Raw genomic sequence first — 24,217 nt, forward strand, 5'->3', positions numbered from 1 at the left:
TGCACTGCAAGCGTTTTCAACAAAGCGTAAAAACGTAGCGCAGCCATTGCAGACAATTAGAAAATTTGGCACCGAGCAAGAAAACACTTTGGTAAACACTGACCCTAACTGCAGCTCATAAGTTCTGCATTACAATAACCTCCTGTAAACCATAAAAGAAGATTCGGCGTCCTGTGATAGCAGCAATCACAAAAGTAGCTGTACTGATATTTAATACTGTCGTTTACAAAATCACCAATATGAGTATTACATTTCATTAAAACTCATCGGGTGTTTTTTGGTCTGTAAAAATAGTACAGCATCAGCATCAGAACAACACCAGTTATTTATAGTATAATTACATAATGGAGCATATTTTTTTTTGAACAAAAATCATGTCTCATTTACCTTGACTCTGTCTTGTCATTGCCTTATATAACTAGTGTATTTATACTTCAATAGTTTATAAGAGCACAAATTCATCATAAATCTAGCTTCTTAATTAAAATCCAAATGAAATTTAAATTTCAAAAAAAGTACAAAATTATCGTTCGGGCGAGTATGCTTTCGGACCTACCGAGGTTGTCTATGAAGCGGGATTTCACAAAATTCAATAGGAAACACTACACTCACGGTGGAAGGCGGGGCTTAGAGATCGGAGATCGTCTCTGTTGTATCCATTGGTTGCCTGTGACGGAGGATGAGGTAGAGATGAGGGCGGTGCCATCGGGGAGGCCGGGGCTTGGCTATGATGCCTCCCGTCCACACCGCTATGGGGGAGCAGGGCTCCGGCACCAGACGCTAAATGAGACAAAAAGTGTTGGACAAGAGTGTGAATGGTATGACGTCCTTGTCTGACCTTTAGGCGAGACGGGCATTTGAGTGTATCGGGTGAGCGGCGGAGGTGGGCGGAGCTCGCCATGCTGGCCATACGGGTCCGGCGGGGACATTTTCATCGAGGATTGGTGCTCCGACAGAGGCAGATCCATTTGGATACAGTCGTGGACGTACTCTTCCTTGATCAGACCACTGGGGGGCGCTGTCAAGGTGACGGAACAGTAAAAATAAGACAATACAGTGGCCGCGCTCCATGACAGCTACTCTAGTAATGAAAATTTCGAGATATGAGTCTTTTAAGCAAAAATGTTTGCCCAACGCAAAAGAGAAGTTAGAAGAATTTCCGGACGCTATGACTTGAGGCCGCTAATGCCAGCGTTAGCTTTTCCCAGTTTCCTGCCATACAGGCCTAATTCTGCCCACTGGTTTTTTTTTATTACATTGCAACATCCCACACTCCTCCACCTCAACTACCACACATACACTTCCATTAGCAACCGCCAACTTCCTCCATGCTATGTGCTCATAATAAACGTGCATTTCATTTCATTCATAATAATATAATAATGGTCTCGTGTTGCATTCAAATAATTTCCAAATATATCAAGTCAATCTTGATGCCAACATTGTACTTCCACTAAAAAGTGTAATTAAATAACTTTCTTTATTGTGCAACTGACTAAATGAATCCCCCCGAAATGTGTATTAGGTGACAAAAGATACTTTTGAAAAAAATAGAAATCTCATGTAAAAGTTGTCGTAAAAACAACTGACGTTTGTGGGTTTCACAACCTTTCCTATAGTACATCAGTCATTAAAATGTGAAAATAATTTAGCATTGCAAGAAACTCAGCAAAATGTAACTCGATGTTAAGTTTTAGACATGTTTGCTAATTATTTGGTACACACACTTGAGATTGCTGTTGCCCACCATTGTTTTAAGCGGTGCTCAACGTTGTGTGAACGCTCAGATCAGTGGAAGATTAGAGGGAACATTGATTGTGAGCAGATTTGTGGTGCAACTTACCAGCGTTGTGAAGACTGAGCCCGACTGTCAAAAGAAGGAGAGAGAGTGAATAAAGGAGGGATGCACAGCAGGTGGAAGCTGTTTCCGTGGCAACGGCTGGCCTACCGATACCTGGCGATGCCACGCGTTCATAGTGGTACGGGTTGACGCAAACGTTGTCGTACTTGAGGTCAAATGCAAACTGGCAGAACTTGGCGTGCTTGAGCTCGTTTTTGTGCAGATCGGGCCAGCGCCAAAGGCGGGCGTAGATCACGTGGGGGAAACCTTTCCTGCCCGCCACCTGGAACAGGGTTTGGACACCTTTTTTAGGATTTCCTCAAAAATTTTCCATTCAAATGTAAGAATTTTTAAGACCTTTTCGAGACCCCATCTAATTAAATTTGAGACCAAACCTATTTGGGAATATATTTACGGAATAATGCAAAAGAATTTGCCCACATAACTGAGAATAACTGCATAAGACCCATCCCAAAACATACTCCGATGACGACAAAGGGTTACAGACTGACTGTACGTAAAGCTCCAACGTATTTCTGCATTTTTGAAAACGCAGGAATCTGGATTTTCCCACTACACATTGCATTTATCGGTCAGAGATCAATAAGGTCGGAAAAAATACAAATAATTTTTCCACATACTGTTCCATAAATTTGTTAGTTAACTTATTATACCGTTATTAGCTCTATCACACATATGACAGAGATATATAATGACACTGGAGAGGTCACTTAACTTCTTGCACCTCAACCCTGAAAAGACTGACATATTAATTATTGGTCCATCTAAATGCCGTGACTTGTTCTCAAACACTGCTGTAAACATTGACAAATGTAATACAGACGCTGGCCGACTTACGAACCAGATTGTTCGTAAGTTGAATTTGTAAGTTAATTCAGTGCTATATTTTGTATGTTTAAGGTTTATATAAGTATGTTTAGGGCTTGTATAAATAACCTGTATTGTTTTGTACTAACAAAATAAACATTTCATAAAAGAATATGCTCTATAAACATGAATAAAGTTAAGTGTAACTTAAGTTTGGAAGATGTGCTTCCAGAAGTTGTCCTCGTGGTAAAAATTGGCTGAAAAAAAAGCGTTCTGACCATTTTCTTAACCGCATCAAGCTTTCTTATTCCACTTTCATTTAAAAAAAATGGCTAGCCTCTTTTTTACATTTTACATCAACCATATTGAATGGATGCAAGAGATATTAAACAATAAAAACGTTCTCAGCGCGCTGGAGATTAAGTGCACGTAGCACTGTATGTTTACATACGAAGAAAATCAAACTTACAGCAATGTCCGGATATTTTTTGGCATCCCGAAAAAAATGTTCGTGTCTACCATTTTACGTAAGTCAAATGGTCGTAAGTAGGGGAGCGTCTGTGTCACGCAAAGGGACTCAGTCAAAAATCAGATGTTACATTTGATCCTTATCTGTCCCCTGCTTGGAAAATGCTGGTCTGCTAGTGATCCAAGAAAAGATCCGCAGGTTCAAGAACGTTCTCCATTCGTGCCACAGTGTCCACTGAGATTCGAACTGCTAACACAGAGGTGTGGGGTTTGAGAGTAAATGAGCGTAATAGGTTTATGTCTTTGAAATGAGATGTTTGCGTAGTATGTGTGGAGTGACATAACTGGATAGGCTAAGAAATGGGAAAGTAGGGAAAATAACTAGTGTGGTGAGAGAGCTTCCTGAGAGGGATGATGAAAATGTTGGTTTGGACATATGGAAAGAATGGATGAAGGCTGTTTGACTAAAAGAATATGTAGTGCAGAAGTGGTGGGAAATAGAATGAGAGAAAGGCCCAATCATTATTGGATGGCGTGCAACAAGCTCTGGACATGAGGTCTGTTAATTTAATGGATGCAAGCGTGTGTGCTAGGGATAGATATGAATGGCGAAGGATAGTTCAGAATGACTGATATCAAAACATATTAGCTGAGGGGGTAAACAAGTGTGTGCTGTCGGGCCTCTCTGCTGATGAAGGGTTGCAAGGCACAGCAACTTATGCCTTGTTGTGCTGTGGGCTTAATGTTTAGTGTCAGGTGGGTAAGAGTGAAGGGAAATTAATGTTTGGTAAATGTCAGTGTGTTCTTGACTCTAGCCAGCTCCCACTAAGGGGCAATTAAGTCTTTGTATAAATGCATCTGCACTGTGATGGTCTCAAAGGTCTGTTTAAAGCGCAGAGAGCATCATGAAGTACGAGGAACACACCAGGCAGGTCCGATATACTGTTGTGGAGAGGTTTAAAGCTGGATTTGGATAAAAAGAGAACACACTACAGCTGAGGTGGGAGAATCTGTCCATAGGACAGTCATATACTGCACAAATCTGGCCTTTATGGAAGAGTGGCAAGAAAGAAGCCATTTCTTAAAGATATCCATAAAAAGCGTTGCCTAAAGTTTGCCACAAACCACCTGGGAGACACACCAAACATGTGGAAGAAGGTGCTCTGGTCAGATGTGACTAAAATCGAACTTTTTGTCAACAATGCAAGACATTATGTTTGGCGTAAAAGCAACACAGCTCATCACCCTCAACACACCATCCCCACAGTCAAACATGTTGGTGGCAGTATCATCGTTTGGGCCTGCTTTTCTTCAGCAGGGACAGGGAAGATGGTTAAAATTGATGGGAAGATGGATGGAGCCAAATACAGGACCATTCTGGAAGAAAACCTGATGGAGTCCGCAAAAGACCTGAGGCTGGGACGGAGATTTGTCTTCCAACAAGACAATGATCCAAAACATAAAGCAAAAGTGTCTTTGGACAGCTCTTTGGTCTTCACCATGTTACAAGTTAAAGTCTGTTGTGTAGTTCCGGGCTGATTCCTCATCTTTCTTAGAATCATTGAGACCCCACGTGGTGATATCTTGCATGGGGCTCCACTCCGATTGAGATTAACAGTCATGTTTAGCTTCTTCCATTTTCTAATGATTGCTCCAACAGTGGACCTTTTTTCACCAAGCTGCCTGGCAATTGCTCCGTAGTGCTTTCCAGCCTTGTGGAGGTGTACAATTTTGTCTCTGGTGTCTTTGGACAGCTCTTTGGTCTTACTGATTGTATTCGGTTAACAGGTGTTTTTATGCAGCTATCAACCTCAAACAAGTACATCTGATTCAGGATGATACATGGAGTGCAGGTGGACTTCTAACGGACGCACTACCAAGTTTTTCAGGGTCAGAATTCTCGATCATAAACAGGTTTTAAAATACTTATTTGCAGCTGTATCATACAAATAAATTGTTAAAAAACTCATTGCATTGTGATTTCTATACTGTGGATATACACCTACAATGAAAATTACAGACCCCTCCATGATTTCTAAGTGGGAGAAATTGCAAAATAGCAGGGTGTTCAAATACTTATTTTCTTCACTGTAAGCATGACAAGACAAGTGAATAGTAAAGTGTGCGAAGTGACTTACGATCCAGTAGTTGTTTTCCATTGTTTATGACTACAATGCTTTCTGAAACTTTGAATTGTTTTTTTTTTGATGTGATGTTTCCAATTCAGCCTTTTATTTATTTTTACTTCAATAAATTTATTATCATGCACCCTTTCAATTTCAAACCCATCAATTTATATTCGTACCGTCGTGTTCACTGAGCCTTTGCCAAATAACAAACTTAGTTTTGGTCACATTTAATGATAATTCGTTCCAGTCAAACCATAAGTTTATTTATTTTATTTCCATATTTATGACAGTTCCCACTTGTTGAATTGTGTCACCTGTATAAAATATATTTGTGTCATGTGCAAAATTGACCAATTTTAACCGACTATCTACTTTGCACAGATCATTTATACATGGTATAAACAATTTGGGGCCCAACACTGACCCCTGGCAGACACCACATAAAATGTCCAAGTATCCAGAACAATGATAGCCAAATTCACAAACTGTTGCTGTCAAATTCTTTGCCTTTCAAACAATTTCAAAGAATTCTTTATCCATTTTAATACCATGCCCATATACCATATTTTTACAGTTTATACTGATCATTACTGTAATAAGAATAAGTATTGTTTATGGTAGAGAAAAGGTTAGTGTGGATTGATATCCTGTCCTGTGACAGAAGTGCTGTTTTCATTGTAGTCAAATGTTGTCAGTTCCAGTTTTCATATTCCTTTATCCACTGTGTTGCGTGACCATTGTCACTGAGTATAGGTTAAGCTTTATCCCTGATCACCGTTTGTGTTCGTGTTGTTACCATCAATCAGTGGCAAGTCCACCCCAGTTTATTTTAAATTGATGATGATGCTTATTCCAAGTTATCCAGTTACTCTACGCTTCTCACCATCAGTGCCTTGGCCTCTTTGGGTGTTCCATTGAGCTTGATGAATATCTTGCCATTTCTAGTTCATGTATTGTGAATTTTCTTCATCCTCCGCAGGTAACGTGCTTTCCTTGCAATGTCTGCGTTGGCCTTTGTGAGATGTTCATTCCTGTAGGTTGGTTCCTTTGAACATCTTGCCCTCTTTAAGGAGTGCAACCTTGTGCTTCCTGTTAATAAAACTCAGAATGACCACTGGCTTGTCTGTGCTGTTTCTTCTGGGTAGCGGGTGACAATCGTCAACCTGACTGGAGTCCAAAACGATCTCCTTTGACTGTAGGAATGCAGTCACTTGTTGCTCGGTTGATAATACATCCAGCTCGAAGCCAGCTGCCTGCCTTCACCATCACAGCCCCCCGCATATAATCGCGGTTTAATTGGTATTCCCTTGACGACAACATCATTCATTTTGGTGTATTGCTCGGGGTCTGTGATCCAACTTTCAAGGTATACTAGCTGCTTGTAATTTTCGGCATTTTGCATACGGAGCAACAAGTGCAAGAATGTTTTTCTGCTGCGTCCTCACAGCAAAAACTTCTTCAAAGAGAAAATCAAGTGACTTTTTTATGTCATCCGCGGACACATTCAAGGTTTTGTCCGGCCCCATATTCCACTTTTGAATTCGCTGTCAACTGACAGCTCAATAGGCTGTTCACTGGGAGATCAGCTGTTAGCTGACAGCTAACTAATTCACCGGTACGTGACCTGGCGCACAGAGTGACGATAACAAAGCTGGCGAGTCTACTTCGAGGCCTAACTATTTGGAACCAGGGAAGAGTCTTTTTGGGTCACCTAATTTAAGACGCTAAAACTGGAGCTGCGAAATCTGCTGACAGATTTTGCTACCAAGTGATACATGCAGGCTTAAAGATCTTTATATAGATCATGTGTTTCCATCTATTGAGCAAATCTTGGCCAAATTTACCATACCTCACAATAATCATTTTAGATTTCTCTAAAATCCATTATTTTGCCTGCAGTTTGAACACCTGCTTCCCCACTCTTCCAGAAGAAACTGCACTTGACAAGTTCCTCGTTACTCTCCTTCTTCTTAAAGGTAGTCTTTCCATTATATACGGCCAGATATTTGACCTAAGGACTCCCTGACAAAAATCAAAACACTCTGGGAGCAGAAAACTAACCACAAAATGCCATATATACTCTGGAAAGCTGTGTTGAACATAGTACATACATCCTCAATACAGTATGTGCGTGACAATGTCTGATTCAGGCTAAAATAGTGCACAGGGCTCATTGGACTAAACATATAATGCCAAAAAATGTCAAGGATGTTAACTCAAAATGTGAACAGTGCAATCAATCTCCAGGAAATCACACCCACGTGTTCTGGTTATGTCCATCTCTACGTCATTTCTTGGAGGAGGTCTTCCAAACTATTTCAAATATATATGAGTCATCTGTGAAACCAGACTGTAAGGTAGCATTATTTGGAACATCTTTAAGTCATTTAAAACTACTCAAAACCATACAAGACATCATCGCCTTTTTAAACCTACTAGCATGTCGTCTGATCCTACTAAGATGGAAATCATCAGCCTCACCTTCCCACACAATGTAGGTTTGATCTTCCCTACAATGCTTACGTCTGTAAAAGGTTAGATACTCACTTAAGGATTCTGCGAATCTATTCGACGCAAGATGGTCAATTTTTTTGATTGTGTTAGAAAAATGAATTTCCCAGATATCCCTGATGGATTAACTAAAAATCTCCCAATGACTGTTACAACCTCCTCATTGAATTCTTAACTTTACTGCCTCATCTACTGTATATGGTGCTGTGCATTATTGACTTAAACTATTCTCGTAAAAGAAGGAGAATAGTTTAAGTCAATAATTATACATTTAGGTGTCTCGTGTGGGAAGCCACCCATAGTATATTTACATAATCTGCTCTCTTTTAGTTTTGACGAAGCTTGTTTTCGGAGTTATTTTATCTTTGCTTGCTGTTGTTGCTGTCCGTTTCTTGGGTTAGTTTGTTCATTTGTTCCTTTTATATTAGACTCTCACCCTGGATGTTGTATTACTATTACATAAGCTTAAATATTTCTATGTTTGTATCCCTGGTGATTAAAAACCCAATGTGAAAAAAAGTGCATAAAACAGGAACAGAATATATTATTTTGCTTTAATTGTGAGTGTTTCAAAATGTATTTCAAAAAAGAAATACGTCCAAAAACAAATATTAATGAATATAAAATTTAGATGTTGCATGTATACTTTTTTAGAATGAGAAATAATGGATAGGTCTCCAGGATTGGACCTTTGGTCACACTTTTTAACATAATGCGGCCCGCCACTCCAAATAGTTGCCCACCCCTGCTCTATGGTCATATACTAAACATAAAATACAGTACATGCGTTATCTATTGTTTTTCTCCAGCCCGGCCCCTGTGCAAAGTTTTTCAAACCAATGGGGTCTGTTGTGTCCTCTTCCACTAGTGACTTGAGCAGGGGTCGGGAACCTATGGCTCGCGAGCCAGATATGGCTCTTTTGATGATAACATATGGCTCGCAAATCTGGCTCGCAGATTTGGGTTTAAAAAAATTATCGTTTGCTTAAATGCATCCATCGATTTTCTATTGATCGTGTCTTGTGCAGAGTTGCAGTTGCACGAGCGATTGTCTATTTTAATTGGATGATAATACCCGATGTTGGCCGTTACTGGGGGGCACAGGTACACGCCCCCTTTTGCGTCCATTGGCACTTGGCCGTTGGTCATTAGCTCAAAGCTAACTCTTCGACGGAGAAGATGGCGAAACGAAAAAAAGATGATGAATATCGTACATTTCAGGACGAACAGCCCAAAGAATTTGCCTTTGTGAAGAGGTATGCCTAATTTGCTCTGACAAAATTGCATCGATGAAACAGTCGAATGTTAAGCGGCACTTCGACACACGCCATGCCCCCTTTGCACGGTCTGCTTTTGCAGAGCAATGTGCGCTGGTTGTCAAGAGGAAAGGTGCTCAGCCGTTTTACGGCTTGCCTCAACGAAATACGGATTTTTCTTGAAACGAAAGGCAACGAGCATCCTGAGGTAGCGAAAACTGAGTGGCTCCTCAAGTTTTATTATCTTGTCGATATTACCGAACATCTAAACCAGCTCAACGTTAAAGTGCAAGGCATTGGAAATACAGTGTTATTCCTTCAACACGTTGTGTTTGCTTTTGAAAACAAGCTGGAGCTCTTGATCAAGGATTTTGAAACAGGTCGCTTACTACATTTCGAAAAACAGAGTTTACAGAGGCATACACAACAAGTGAGCCCACTCAAAACATCTCCACCAGCTAGCTGGCTTCACATCCGGTCTCCTCCAGTCGTTCAAAGCGCACTTTGGAGAATTTCGTGAGCACTGTGGTCTTATTAAGTTCACCACCCATCCAAACGAGTGTTCACTGAACACAGCCGACATGAGTTGCATTCCTGATGTCTCCCTGGTAGATTTTGAAGCAGAAGTGGCTGACCTGAAGGCCTCAGAGATGAGGATGAGCAAGTTCAAATCACTGAATGAAGAATTGGAAAGAATTGCACGACAGAAAGCGGAGTTGGCGAGCAAGCACATGAGGACAGAACTGGACAAACTTCAATCCAAAGACGAGCTGATTCTCAAAGCTTGGAACGCGCTTCCAGTCACATACCACACACTGAGGCGTGTGAGTATTGGTGTATTGACAATGTTTGGATCGACGTATTCATGTGAGCAGTCATTTTCACATCTCAAAAACATCAAGTCCAACCTACGATCACATTTAACGGATGAAGGCGTCAATGCCTGCATGAAGCTTTAACTCACCAAGTACCAACCAGACTACAAAACCATCAGCAAATCCATGCAGCACCAGAAGACGCATTAATGGTGAGTATTATAACATCATTATTTAAAATAATAAATTAAGACGCTTGTTATGCTCACATTTAATTGAATTCAGTCTTAAAATATATTATATGGCTCTCACTGAAACACATTTCCAAAAATTGTGCTTTTATGGCTCTCTGAGTCAAAAAGGTTCCCGACCCCTGGACTAGAGGGTGGGTGGCTAATAGGTTTTGGAACCCAAGCGCTTATAGGAACACTTATGACAGCACCCGTTGTCGGTTCGTTAATTTTCCACCATCAACACCGCAATTACCTTTTTCTAGTCCATCCTGCTTTCTGAAGTTTGTTTTTTACTAATTAGCACAACGGGCACCCAGTTTGATAAGCATTTCTAAAATAACAACTTATCATATCATACTGTGTGGTTATTATGTTATTACTACTTTAGTACCGTGTTAATTATTGAAGTAGGGTTAAATAGATGTAGTCAACCACACACAAAAGAAAATAATTTTACTAGAAAATCACAATGAACCAGCACTGGTGAGCTATTTCCAGAACAGGTCCGCGGGCACCTCAGCTGTCCCTAGGGGGCACCACGTTGGAGACCCCGGTTCTAGGGCTTTTGTTTGTTACTTTATTGAGTGTTTTTGTGAATAAATACCATCATTTTTGGGCACCTTGCCTTGATTCCTGCATTTGGGTCCACCCAAAAGCACAATACAAGGAAACAGTGATTTTGAGGGAGTAAAATGAAAACGGAAAAAGAAAATGACCCGACGATGGGTGCTCACCAGAACATCCTTAAGAAGGGTCAGGCGATTTAGGGACAGGTGTGGCGCCCTCTGGTAGACGGAGGCGTGCCAGACCCTAACAAATGCCGCCAGTAATTAAAACAGTTGAGAGACCTCTAATTTATTATGTGGTCTCTCGAGCAAGACTACTGAGAAACTTGGCCACAATTTCAGGCATTTAAAACAGGGGTCTCAAAGTCAATTGAATCGGGGGCCGCTGAAGCTGGGATCCGGGTAAGGTTGGGCCAAATGGGGTTTACCACAAACAGCGCTGATAAAAACATTCCGCTGTTCTAGAAGGGACATTGTTTTATATTTGTTCACTAGATGCCGCTTGTATGGTGTAGTGCAACCAAAATGAGTCAGAGGAAGTCTACAAATTATGGAGACTGAAAGTGAGCAAAAGGCACCCTTTTTTCTACATCTTTAATTAGCCTTTCTCAAAGAAAGACAAAAATAAGCGAAAAAATATTCTTTTAAAAAGGAAAAAAAAGTAAGGAAGAAGAAATAGAAAAAAAGGCAAAAAATAAAAACATTTTGTCGTTTTTCTTCCTTTTTTCTTTCCTTTTTTTCTGTCTTATTCATTTTTCCTTTAAGTAACAAGGTGCATTTCAGTCACTTTGAGTCTCCGCATTTTGTCTCCTTCCGTTGTGCTTTTAGCACTCATGTCCATTTAAATTTCATATTAAGGCAAGGGCCCTCGAACCATCATCCCTGGGGCCCCGAGTTGGAGACCCCTGATTTACAAGTACATTTCCCAAAATTCGAGCAATACCCGTACGAAACCCACCTGCAGACGTCCGTCTAGGGTCCTTTGTATGGTGACGCATTTGCTGGGGTGGATGCCATTGGTGGTGACGGCAGCTATGAGTGAGTCCAGCTCGTCTTTCTTCTCTTTCAGTTTCTTGACCAAACTTTCGATGGCACGCTTGGCAAAACCCTCGTTTTCGCCACCCTGCCGGTGGCACATCAGGCTGTGCACGATGCTCAGGCAGGCGTCGTTGCTGCTGGGGGGCGGGGCCGACAGGTGGCCGCTAATGGGGGGTGTAAAAGGTGTGGCATTTTCAGCTCGTGTTCAGAATTAGTTTTAGAATTTCCAAGTGGCGATTGCAGTTACCTCAAACAGGGTTCGTAGACATTTTTAGCTGACAAATTTGAGTGCTTTTAAAGGACTTTCAAAGCCAATTTTCCAGTTTCTCCAGTACCGTAAAAGCAGGAAAGAAAGAAAGAAAAGGAGAGAGACAGTGAGAGAATAAGCAGGAAAGAAAGAAGGATTTCAAAAGAGAAAGAATGAAAGAAAGAGTGATAGAGAGAAAAAAGAGCAAAGGAGATAGAGAAAATGAAATATGGAAACAAAGAGAGGAATAGAGAAAGAAAGAAAAAAATAACTAAAGGTCCAAGATGGCCTCCGCAGTCACAAGTTCATGACATTGCCTTCAATGTCAAGTTAGCTGACTTACACATTGAAACGCCAAACCCAAACAAACACTCCACTGATAGGGAGGACCCCAAACACGTTGTCATACAACCATTTTCAATTCCTGACAAAGTTGCAAGGAATGCTCAAAAGCAGTGCTCTGACAGAGAACAAGCAGGAAACAATAAGCAAATCAAAATAGAGAAAAAAAGAGAGAGCAAGACAAAGAAAAAGTGAAAACGCAAGATAAAAGAACGAAGGAAAGAAATAAAGAGAGAAAATGAGAGAAAAAGTAGAAAACAAAGGAGCAAATCAAAATAGAGAAAGAAAAGGAGAGGAAAACAAGTACGAAACAAACAAAAAAATGCAGAAAAGGAAAGAAAACGAGCAAAAGAAAGAGAAAGAGAAAGAAAGGAAAGAAAGAGAGAAGGAAATAAATAGAGAAAAAGAGCGTAAGAAAAAATAGGTGAAAACAGACAAACAGGTAGAAAGAAAGAAAGAAAGAAAGAAAGAAAGAAAGAAAGAAAGAAAGAAAGAAAGAAAGAAAGAAAGAAAGAAAGAAAAAAAGAAAGGAAAATACAAAGAGAGACAGACAGAGAGAAAGAGGAAGAAAAAGAGAAAGTTCTCTCTCTTATTTGCTCCAGTTGCTTGGTGAGTGGTGCCTGGATTTGGCTACATCCTATTTAAAAGTGCAGCTCATTTTTCTTTTGCGCTTCTTTCAGTGTTGTCTTGCGGGCAGGATGTAAACCCTTGGCAGGCCTGATCTGGTCTGCGGGTTAAATGTTTGAAACCCCTGCCCTAAATCCTCTAACCCTAAACCTTAACACAAACCCTAAAACCCTAACCCTTAACGCACAATTGTGGGCCCCAAAATGCTTCTTACCGGTTAGCTTTAGCGACCCAGTTCAAGAGCTTGGAGGTGCATGAGGCTACTCCCACAGCAGCACAGCTCTTCTTTTTCTTTTCCGTTTTTTTCTTTTTCGACCAATTAATTTTGGGCAAGTTGGACGATTACATCATCTGTTTCCAACATTGAACCGCGGAAAACACGAACTGCTTGCTTGATCCCGTGACCTAAGGTAAATCAAAAATGGCCTGGGTTCTGTCAGGTTTTTAATGTAAATCACTTTATTTTCTGTCTCAAGGTAATCAGCTTGTTTTTATATTACTAAATATAAAAACAGTTTCTCACACAAACACACACATAAAGTAATGTTTCAACAATGAGTGTAATTATATCTCTTGTACTTTTATCAATCTTGTATTCTTTTATTTTGAAGTCGTGTTCTGGCTCTGTACTGATTCCTCTGACGTCACGAATAAACTTCCTCTCTCTTTTTTCGGAAACTCAGCAAGAGGTCGCGTGAGTTTTTGCCACCACCAACATGTCGAATTAAAATATATATATGTATTTTATCTGTGCAAATATGGCCACGAAATAGTCATAATAATGATTGACTTTAACAAATGGTGCCGATTACCGATTTGTTCCGCGTTTTTTTATTCGATTCGAACGGATTGGGATGTACAGCACATGGGACCACACGGTTAGCATACCGAGGTTAGCATCCAAAATGCTTTGGAATCGAGTAGGAACGGGCTTCAACGAACCAGAGTGGTGTACTTGCTAAGGTAAAATGCATGTATTTAAATACAAATTTGGAATAATTTTAAGAAAAGCCACAAAAGGAAAGAAGACGTTGACAATTGGGGATTCATTAGCGAATTATTAAATTGGTTCGAGGGGTGTGCCTCACCGAGTCAAATATGATTGTGTATGTGTGTGTGTGTGTGTGTGTGATACATATATTGACGAGCCGGTAACCGGATTAGAGGGTTCGCCTCATCGTTAACGGGATCGGTAGCCTGTAGGGTTGAGTACTAGTCTCAGACCAATGAAGTAGCCGTTAACGGAAAATGAAACGGCAGTCTATGATCTTGGAATTTGCCTCGTATATCATAAAGAGAGAAGACGGGCTTAAAGTGGTTCGCTATTGAGAATATATTAAATCTCTGCAGTCGGTAGAGTCCCCGATTTGAAATTGTTTTAAAATGAAAAGATAACAAAATACGTTAAATAGATTACATGGCTTCACGGTGCACCGTCTAAAACTATCTAAACTAAGCCATTTTTGGTGGGCCTCTGTCTTGTTAAATGTTTTATGTTTGTTTAATGTTGTGAAATGTCTGTTTGACCTATCGTATATTCTCTTCTCTTCTTGTCTAATGTTTGTCATGCGCTGGCTTTTAATCGGCCCACGTAACTGAAAAGAAAAAAATAGAAAAATACGAAGCAAAATTGCCGCAAACGAGAGAGCGCGCGCATTTTTTAAAAAAGAAAAAAAAGGTAGCGAATTTAAGTGCACATTGCAACGAGAGAAACGCTTTTTTTTAAAGAGTAAGACCGTTTAAAAAATGTTGTTTTTGGGTGGAACCGAGAGCACATCGCGTTAGGAATCGAAAACGTTCGTTTTTTGGGAAATCGGCGTTTGACGCTAAGGGTGTACAACATGACGCCTGCCGGCCTAAGGGGTTCCAATAAATATTTTTTCGGTCCAAATTTTTTTCTGTTTTTTCAATTGGAAAACAATAAATTTAGGAGTGGTAAGTTTAGAAAACTTATGTTTGAGTTATTTTACATAAAAAGATTAAAAGAAGTTAATGCCAGAATAACACTTACTAAAGATACAATAACAAAAATAAAGATAGAATATTCCGGTTTTCAGTTAAAAATTAGAGTATCGAGGACTGTAAAGACGGGGGAAAATCAAATTGAGCGAATTGGAATGGATTAATTTGAGGTAAGGGATTTTTATACAAAATTACTGAAAAAGAGCGAATACTTTATTTTCAATGAATATGGAGGGAAAATTCATTGAGTGGAATAAAAATGATAAAATGACTCGTTGTAGATCAATACACATCATTTTTACATTTAAACTGGTAAGCTAAAAAGAGTGTTAGAAGTTGAAAGGTAAAAGGGAAAAGTTACTTAAATAAAATTAGTTGCTGGAAATTGGGTATGGAAAACTTGCGAAAAAAAAAAGGGAAAAACAACACATTATGTGAGGTTTTTGGAGTTACTCGTGGTCTTGTAAAACACTATATAAATGCAAACCATTTATGATAGAATAGAATATACCTTTACTGACATAGTTACAAAATGGGTTAACATATTGTGACTGACAATGAAATTTGGCATGACAATCCATCTTCAAAGTGAGGTAAAGGAACAGAGAAGATAAGGTTATAGTTATAATTGATACAATATTTACACAAAAATAATTGCATGTAAGATGTTACATACAATTGAGATTTGTGTAATATGCATTTGGTGAATAGTCATCATAGTGAGAAAAAAAGTTGTCAGCATTGTGCAAAACATGTGACAGTATTTTTATTGATAAGCTATAAAAATTAACGGAAATTAAAGGATGAAAATCTATTTGAAGGCAAATGAACATAGATATACTATCGAACACTTCACTTTTTCGTTGCCATAATGGGAAATATTATAGACTACAGAAATATTGTTAGGGAACTATCGTGAAAACACTTCAAAGGAACTAAGGTAAAGTTTGATTTTACAGCAAAAGTGTTGCACTAACTATGTTTTGAGTTCTAGAATTTTGGTTCTTGTCTCATTTGGACTCAACAACCCGATGAGGAGAAAATGGGATCAGGGAAAGGTAGCACTAATAACGATGATGAAGATATTACATGGGATGAACAATGGTAAGTGAAAAAACAATTTTTATGATATTAAAGGAATATATCAACAATAAGGGCGTTACAGGTGAGATGCAGAAAAGTTTTGTGTTCATATTCGGCCGGTATGAACCATAACTATGATAAGTAGATCTCACCTTATCAGCTATACTGCTTGTCTTCAATGGGGTGCATGAATGCTGGAGTCTATCACAGCAATCATCGAGCAGCGATTGGAGGACACCCTGAACTGGTTGCAAGCCAATTGCAGGGCACACAAAGATAGACAATTCACTAGCTCATTCACACGTAGGGACAATTTGGACCAGCCAGTCCACCTGAAATGCATGTTTTTGAAAGAGGTAAGTAAACCGGATAGCCGGAGGAAACTAACGTAAACAATGAGAGCATGCAGGCTCCGCACAGGAGCCCAGTGGCTGGCTTGGAACACACACACCTGTTCCCAGGTCCTTAGTAATGGCGCACACGTGCTGGCCACTGTGCCACCGTGCTGCACACACATATATAATATATATATATATATATATATATATATATATATATATATATATATGAAACAATTTTAAAACTGAACTATCAATAATGATAATATGATAGGGATTTTGAATTCCGTGAACTAGCTTGCTAAAAGATTTATAGATCTTGGCAGAGATCTAAGAACCCCTGAAATTTAGTGACACAAAGATCGAAGTTATGAATCGGTGACAAATATAGTAGATATCTGCGTATTCATTCAGTTTTGATCATCAAATTAATTTATTTTCTGCATTTGTTGATAGTAATTGCGAATAACAGGCTTGTCTTTTTCCATTTTTCTACTTTCTGTACTTCCTTCTTTAACATCTTAGTACAACATAATTCGTGATGTCAATCATCAAAGCAAATGAGCCGTAAAAGCAAGCTCTCTTTGATTAATTGAACAAGGAAAAAAGCCGTTTGTCTAATAAAAAGACTGACCTTCACTCGACAAGAATTACCAACAACAATGACGTAATCTCGAAGCGACGAGATCTCGTTAGCTAAGATCGGCGTGCAGGAAAATAAAAACTCATACAGCAAAACCAAAATAACGATAAGGCTTGTAATGCGTTAAATCTTTTTTAATGAGTAACTAAATGATAATGACAACTTAAAGGGAAACCGAACTAATCATTTCTTGTTGAATATGCGAATAGCAAAAGGGTAATAACTTTAAGACATGTAGTTTTGCTCCTGATAAAGCAGGGACGAAAAAAGCAATGAAGATGACTAAAAACAGTCCATAATTTTAGTGTTCATCTTCTCGTTCGTAAATGGACAAATTCAAAAGAGGCGTAATATGTAAAGATTATTTCCTTAGTTGTTCTGGTATTCAATAATAGATTACTCTCAATAAAATAATGCAGGTCATTTGAACCATTTCAAATAATCAAAATTTTGAAAGAAATTTGAAAATGACGACAAATTAACACAGAATAGAAGAATTCGAGACTAAAAAATCATTAATAACGTAGCTGAAGCTATTTCAGTCACTGAATGAATTTTCTTTTAAACAGGAAAGAAAAAGAAACAAGTATTAATAGTCGGACCAGATCATGTTAATTTGTATAGCCTTAATCACAAGGGATCTCGAAGGGCTGCATAGAACGAAGACTAGTGCGTAGAAACAAAGATTGTTGCGCAGAATAAAAGATAATGAATAAATAAAATAAATACAACTCAACAAGATAATTCATAAGTGACAAGTATGTATTGCTCTATATTGAATCAATAACAAAAGATTGATTATGATTACAGAGAGAAGAAAATACAATTAGAAAAGTTATGACATTAAGTTCGATTTGGCATTTTTTGAGAAATTTTTTTTAGATCTTTTGAGATTTTTGATGTTTAGATAGTGTGAGGGTTTGGAATTTTGACAAATTTAGCCCAAAGGACAATTGGGAGGACAATTGATTACACACTGATTTTTTTTTTTAGAATGAGTGTTACGATTGACAAGTGATAAACAACTGTGTAACAAATACTGACTTATGGTTTGGTTAAGTTAAAAAAGGAAACAGTGTCTATGGAAGAGCATTTTTAGAAGACAATGGGAAACTGATCAATCTTAAAGAGGGTCATAGGAAATAAAAGTAACGGATTAGTTGATTTTGAGACATATCATGCTAATTTAAAAATAATTGCATGTGAAATAAATGGACAGAAATTGATCAAACTAAGATAATGTCTACTAGTACTTAAATTTAGAGAAAAATTTAAGACATTGAATAATCCGGCCAATTTACAAAAAAAATCCCACTATGTAAGCACAATGGAATTAACTAGACTCTTAAGTGCCAGTGAATTCCACAAAAAGACTCTTTCTTTTCTTTTTGAAAGTCATTGCACTCTCCAAAGGACATACCAATCTGTCAAAAAGAAATCATGGACAAAAATCATTTGCTGAAAGAGACAAAGACATCAGTCATCCATTATCTGCGCCGCTCATCAACAACGAGATCAAGGGAGTGATGGGGGCACATCCCAGCTGCTTTTCAGACAGCTAACGGAAGATTCCTGCAGTCGTTGCCAGTGGAATTGACATAAAAGTCAATAAAGTCATTTTGTGTTTGACATGGACACATTTTTGAAAAAGTATTTTTGATGGGCCAAAAGCAACATTCAAATGGTGAATGAAATGTGGAATAAGCAAATCAAAAGACTGAAAGACAACAACATTCAAGAATTCGTCTGCTTGAAGTTATATAGAGTCTTGTTAATACAAAGTGTAAATGTATTTGAGGAAGATTGATAAATTCATCTTGCAAATTCATAAATGCTGTCTTATTTCACTCGTATTCATAAATAGTGAACTTAGGTTTTAACTCAGGGGGGAAGTTTTGAGACATTCAGTAAAATAAAAGTTAAAACCTAGTTTTGTCCGCAATTGATGAAAAATTGTCTTCTAAATAAGCTCTCCATATAACTGTTTTTTGAGATTCAAATTACGAAATTTGGACGGATAAAAAAAATATTACACATAAGAAATGTTGTAATATAACAAAATTTACAATGATTGTCAAATTGATTAACAAAAATCAATTGAAATAACCATTCACCATTAGTTTATCGCCCACATTGAGAACATTTTTGGATGGTATTTTTCATTTTTGGCAAAATCATTCACTTTGAGCGTGAATTACCTGCTTTCTTTGCAAAATACTGTTATTTTGAACAAATTTACTTACTGAAAAGATAATATATAGGTTATGATTTTTACAAAAGGCAAAACAAAGAGTGAATCATAACAATAAAAACGTCTTTTCTTAGGTTAAATTGATGATTTAACAATCTACCCTGGTCATCTGCCTCGAGGGGAATGGCCAGCAGCAAGATAACACATTGAAAATCAAAAGAAAATGCAAATAAAAAGTGCATACAAATTTTTTTTCGAATATGATCAATCCACAAAAAAGAAAAAAATCAATCACTCTAATCAGGGTAAACTATTCTGACAGATAATGGTTAAACTGATTCAGTGACTAGATTTAGTGAAAAAGCAAAATTTGAAATTTAGAACTAACAATTTAAAAATAAATTGTTTATCTTCGAGTTGGAATTTTGGGATAAAATGCTCAAAATGGATAGGGCAACTTATAGTGGGGATTTTGATTTTCACTTATAATAAACATTAAGACAACTTAAGAAAATATACAAATCTATAAATGAATTTGTTGTTTTTTTTAAATTTGTTTTGATCCATAAAGTCTCAATAGGGGGGGAGAAAGGCATAGAATAAACTATTAAAAAAAAAAAAAAAAATTTTAAGTCTATTCTTTTTTCCATCTATAGCTTTCCCTGAATATTCAGTTCTATGGTATTGATTTATGCTTCTCATCCATACAGGAGAAGGTGACCCCTGCTGATCAGATGATGGAGTTTTGTCAGCCCAGGGAGCGTCAAACTTCTTCCCAAGGGCAGCGGTCATCAGCTATGTCTCCTACACACGTCCGAGGCCGTTATCACCTACAAGCAACACGTCATCACGCCAGGAGACGTGGGGATCCTAACTGTGGCCATGCTCATGAAAAACGGCATCAAAGCTGCCAATAGTGCCCTAATCTATTCTCCCGAAAGAATAGGTATCGGACTCTTCAATGATATCTAGAGAAATGGTGGTCGTAAAAGTACCAAAATAAGATTGTTTTGTTGAAAACTTTGGACTTTACGGACTGCTTTGCTACAATGGTATCAGCCTACCACACATCACACAATTTCATTGATAATAACCAGATATTTCACAAGTCTCACATACTTACACATCGAACCCCACAACTATAAACATAGTTACTGGGTTAATCAAAATTAACACTGATTAATTGATTGATTCTTTGATTGAAATTTTTGTTTATTCTCTAACAAATACTTGCTAGGTCAAAAAAATTGACAATTGAGCTAACATAAGAGAATAAAGTTTTTTCACATGAATCAGATCATAGAATGAACGTATGATAAGAAATATCAAGGTTTTTCTGATGCGATTCAACATTAGGTCTCAAACTTAATGAAGGAACAATCAGGGTAACAGGCGATATGTTTTTGATTTTGGGTTTTATTCCTATAGTAAGACATCCACACATCTTATTGATACCGTTTGCCATATTGCTATAATTTAAAACAATATTTTTCTTAAGGGTTTTAGAGGTTTGTTTATGCATACAATTTTTTGATAAATTGGCACCATGCATTCTAACCTCTTGCCTAACTAGTGATGCTACAGTTTCGAAAATGATTTTGGGGATCTTTTAATTCTGTTTATCTTAATTCTCACGGTCTCCATCAATGACCTTAGAGTTAACGATTGCTGAACTGGAGATTTTTCTTCACTTTTAAACTTTTTCACCTTTTTGTTTTTGTTCGTTTTAGTTGGCCAACTTTTGTATGTTTTTGTCCATATTTGTTATATCCTGTTTTTCCCAGCAAGAGACATTCCTTGGAGGCGAGAAAGATTTTTCCTTTTTTGAAGGTTTTTTTGCTTCTCCTTGTGATTACCAATCTATTTTTTTAATTCTTCGAGATTAACAACAGGGGGGAAATGTCAGGTTTTTAATGTAAATCTCTTGATTTTCTGTCTCAAGGTAATCAGCTTGTTTTTATATTACTAAATATAAAAACAATGTTTCTCATACAAACACACACATAAAGTAACGTTTCAACAATGAGTGTAATTATATCTTTTGTACTTTTATCAATCTTTTATTTTATTTTTAGGTCGTGTTCTAGCTCTGTACTGATTCCTCTGACGTCACGAATAAACTTCCTCTCTCTCTGGAAACTCAGCCATGAAGTAGCGTAAGTTTTTTGCCCCCACCATAATGTCGAATTAAAATATATACATGTATTTTATCCGTGCAAATATGGCCACGAAATAGTCATAATAATGATTGACTTTAACAGTTCTTGCTCACCTGCCATGAAGCCGGTCGGCCAATGGGTGACCCGAAGGTTCGCTGGGATCATGGCGGCCCGGTTCCGAATCAGCCCCTGTCCCTCAAAAAAGAAGGCCAATCAGATACAAAGATTTGTGTTGCTGTCCAACTCCAAATTGAATCGGATTGGATATGTAAACAAAGCCAAAAACACATCAAGAATTGTCCACAAGCAAGAGAATTTTGGTATCGTTTCGATCCACATAAATTCAGGGTGGTGTCCATTGATACTGATCTGATACCTTTTGCTTGGAAATGTCATGATCATTGAATAGTTGAACCCTTCCCACTTTAAGTAAGTTCATAATTACGAGATTTTAGGCACTAAAATTGTTTCAGCTTTTATCAAATTCATTTATTTATCGGGCAATAGTAGCTCAGGATGTAGAGCTGGTTCATTAAACCGTTGCATTTGCGAAAGGCAAATCACTATTTCTAGGGGAGGTGGGTCCTGATTGGTCGGGACCCTGTCGTTCACTTCAAAGAGTTAGATCCTAGAACTATTACGTTTGCAGGCAACACATCACTATCTTATAGGGAGCTGGCTCATGTTGTTCACTTCAGAGAGCTGGTTCTTTAGCTGTTATGTTTGCGAATGACATATAATTTCTAGGGAAACCAGGTCCCTAATGGTGCTTCCCTCGTTCACTTCCAAGAGCTGGCTAAGAGACCCGTTACATTCGCAAAAGACACATCACTATCAATAGCTTAACTGGCTCCTGTTGTTCACTTCAGAGAGCTGGCTCATTAAGCCGTTACATTTGCGAAAGACACATAACTATCGATAGCTTAACTGGCTCCTGTAGTTCACTTCAGAGAGCTGGCTCATTGAGCCGTTACATTTGCAAACGATATATAACTATTTCCAAGGGAGCCAGCTCCTGTTTGGCAGGGAGCCGTCTCCGGTCTTTTACATCCAATAGCTTGCTCATAGAGCCATTTACGTTCCTGAACGAAACATCCCTACCAAGCAAGCCGTTCTGGTGGACCCTAATTTCAACCTCGAGACGTTTTGAAGAATGACCGTCAAGTTATGGGACTGCGAGCCCAAACGTTTAGCGAGGAGGACCCGCACAAGTAGTGCAGATAGAGGCAAAAAGTGCGCACGGTTCACCTGAAACGAACCCAGCCCAGACCCACAAAACATTTCCCCCCTCCTACTCACACATGAGACGACCCAGACGACAAGCAGCCGAACAGGAATAGAAAATTCGGCGAGGCTGAGTCGCATCGGCACCGGAACCAGCTGCTTTTGGACCTTCTTACGCGCCTTTTGCTCTTTTTTCTCTTTCTTATCGCGTTATCAGCCGGTCGCGCATCCTGTCTCTTCCTGTCGCGCGCACGCACACAACACAACAACAATGGAAGGCAGACGTCGCGCGCGTCAGTGTCGCGACGGATTCTGACCAATGGCCGGCCGGCTCTCATGTCGGAGCGCGCTGGTGGCCAATTGTGGCGCGCCTTTCGTCGGCGGCGTCAGTCTGCTGGCTGCTGATTGACAGGCCCGCGAGACTTGTTTGGTTTAAGGTGGCGCCGACGAGATTAACGCTCCTCCACCCCTCGTCCCGCCCCCATCCAGCCACAAGTGAGCCAATAAGTCGCCAAACATTCTGCTTGATAATCAATAAACTATTGATAAAAGTAATGCTTTTTTACTCCAATACATCAAACAATTTCTAAGGGTCGTTTTTTGATGCATAATTGCGTAATCTTCTTCACAGGATATTTTTAGCCTACTAATAGTAATAGACAAATAATTGGGACTTAAATAAAGGACTAGACAAATAATTTTGACTTAGGGCTGGACAAAAAAATGAGACTTGATTAAAAGGCTGAACAAAGAAATGGGAAATGGGTAAAACAGAGAAATTTGATGTGACTTAAGGGCTAGGAAAATAAATGGGACTTGACGAGAGAGCTAGACAAAGAAATGAAACTTGATTTAAAGGCAAGTCAAATCAAGTCATTTTTATTTGTATAGCCTTTAATCACAAAGAGTCTCAAAGGGCTGCACAGGTTATTGCACAGACTATTATTTCAGACTATTATTACACCATCCCCTGATCTGAAACCAACATGAGGGCAAGGAAAAACTCAAAAACCTAAACATGAGGAAAATGAAGAAACCTTGAGAAGGGGCCGCACATGTGGTAATCCCCCTTTCAGGATGACCAGGCTGCAATGGATGTTGCAAGTACAAATAGTACAGAGCTATTGTCAACCAAAAATATAGGTTATTCATATGCTGTAGAGTAGAAGTGTGTTTTAAGCTTAGATTTAAACATTTCCACTGAGGTTGCAGATCGGATCTCAGGGGGAAGAGCATTCCACAGCACCGGTGCCCGGATGGAGAACGCTCTCGAACCTGCGGAACACTTCTTGGCTCTTGGGATCACCAGTAGGCCAGCGCTTTCAGAACGAAGGCTTCGGACCAGAACAAAGGGGGAAATGAAATCTGAAAGATATGAGGGAGCAAGTCCATTTATGATTTAGCATAATACCAAGAGAACCTCGAAATCACATCTTAGGCTAACAGGGAGCCAATGCTGGTTAGCCAAAATCGGCGTAATGTGATCGGACTTCTCTTGTCCAGCTGGTACAAAATGCTGCAGCGAGGCTGCAGCATTTTGTACCAGCTGAAGACTCTTGATTCTGGACTTCGGGATACCGGAAAGGCAAGACAAATAAATTGGACTTAACTCAAAGGATAGACAAATACATTGGACTTGACTGAAGAGCTAGGCTGTCATGTCCTGCACAAATGTCATAGCGCCCAGCTGGCCCCGCCCCTTGACACCGGCTGACCT

The 24,217-nt window shown here is 38.9% G+C and overlaps 1 protein-coding gene across 2 annotated transcripts in view; it reads right to left on the reverse strand.

Annotated features, from left to right (window-relative positions):
- The window catches only part of LOC148370588 (SMAD family member 4-like), a 55,457-nt gene extending 32,699 nt beyond the window's left edge, over nucleotides 1–22,758 (reverse strand). The window contains exons 1-7 of one of the 2 annotated variants that reach the window (XM_088328250.1): nucleotides 22,576–22,758; nucleotides 21,390–21,465; nucleotides 11,605–11,848; nucleotides 1,955–2,123; nucleotides 1,844–1,867; nucleotides 839–1,018; nucleotides 613–780 (exon numbers count right to left, since the gene is read on the reverse strand). In XM_088328250.1, the coding sequence (XP_088184376.1) occupies nucleotides 613–780; nucleotides 839–1,018; nucleotides 1,844–1,867; nucleotides 1,955–2,123; nucleotides 11,605–11,848; nucleotides 21,390–21,465; nucleotides 22,576–22,579 (865 nt within the window). In that variant the 5' untranslated portion in view covers nucleotides 22,580–22,758. Of the gene's footprint in view, nucleotides 1–612; nucleotides 781–838; nucleotides 1,019–1,843; nucleotides 1,868–1,948; nucleotides 2,124–11,604; nucleotides 11,849–21,389; nucleotides 21,466–22,575 lie in introns of both variants that reach the window. The other variant, XM_088328249.1, reaches the window with a different exon arrangement.
- Nucleotides 22,759–24,217: the final 1,459 nt, after the last annotated feature.

Source organism: Urocampus carinirostris, chromosome 2 (assembly GCF_059441175.1).
Source record: "Urocampus carinirostris isolate Australia breed hairy pipefish chromosome 2, RoL_Ucar_1.0, whole genome shotgun sequence".
NCBI lineage: Eukaryota > Metazoa > Chordata > Actinopteri > Syngnathiformes > Syngnathidae > Urocampus > Urocampus carinirostris.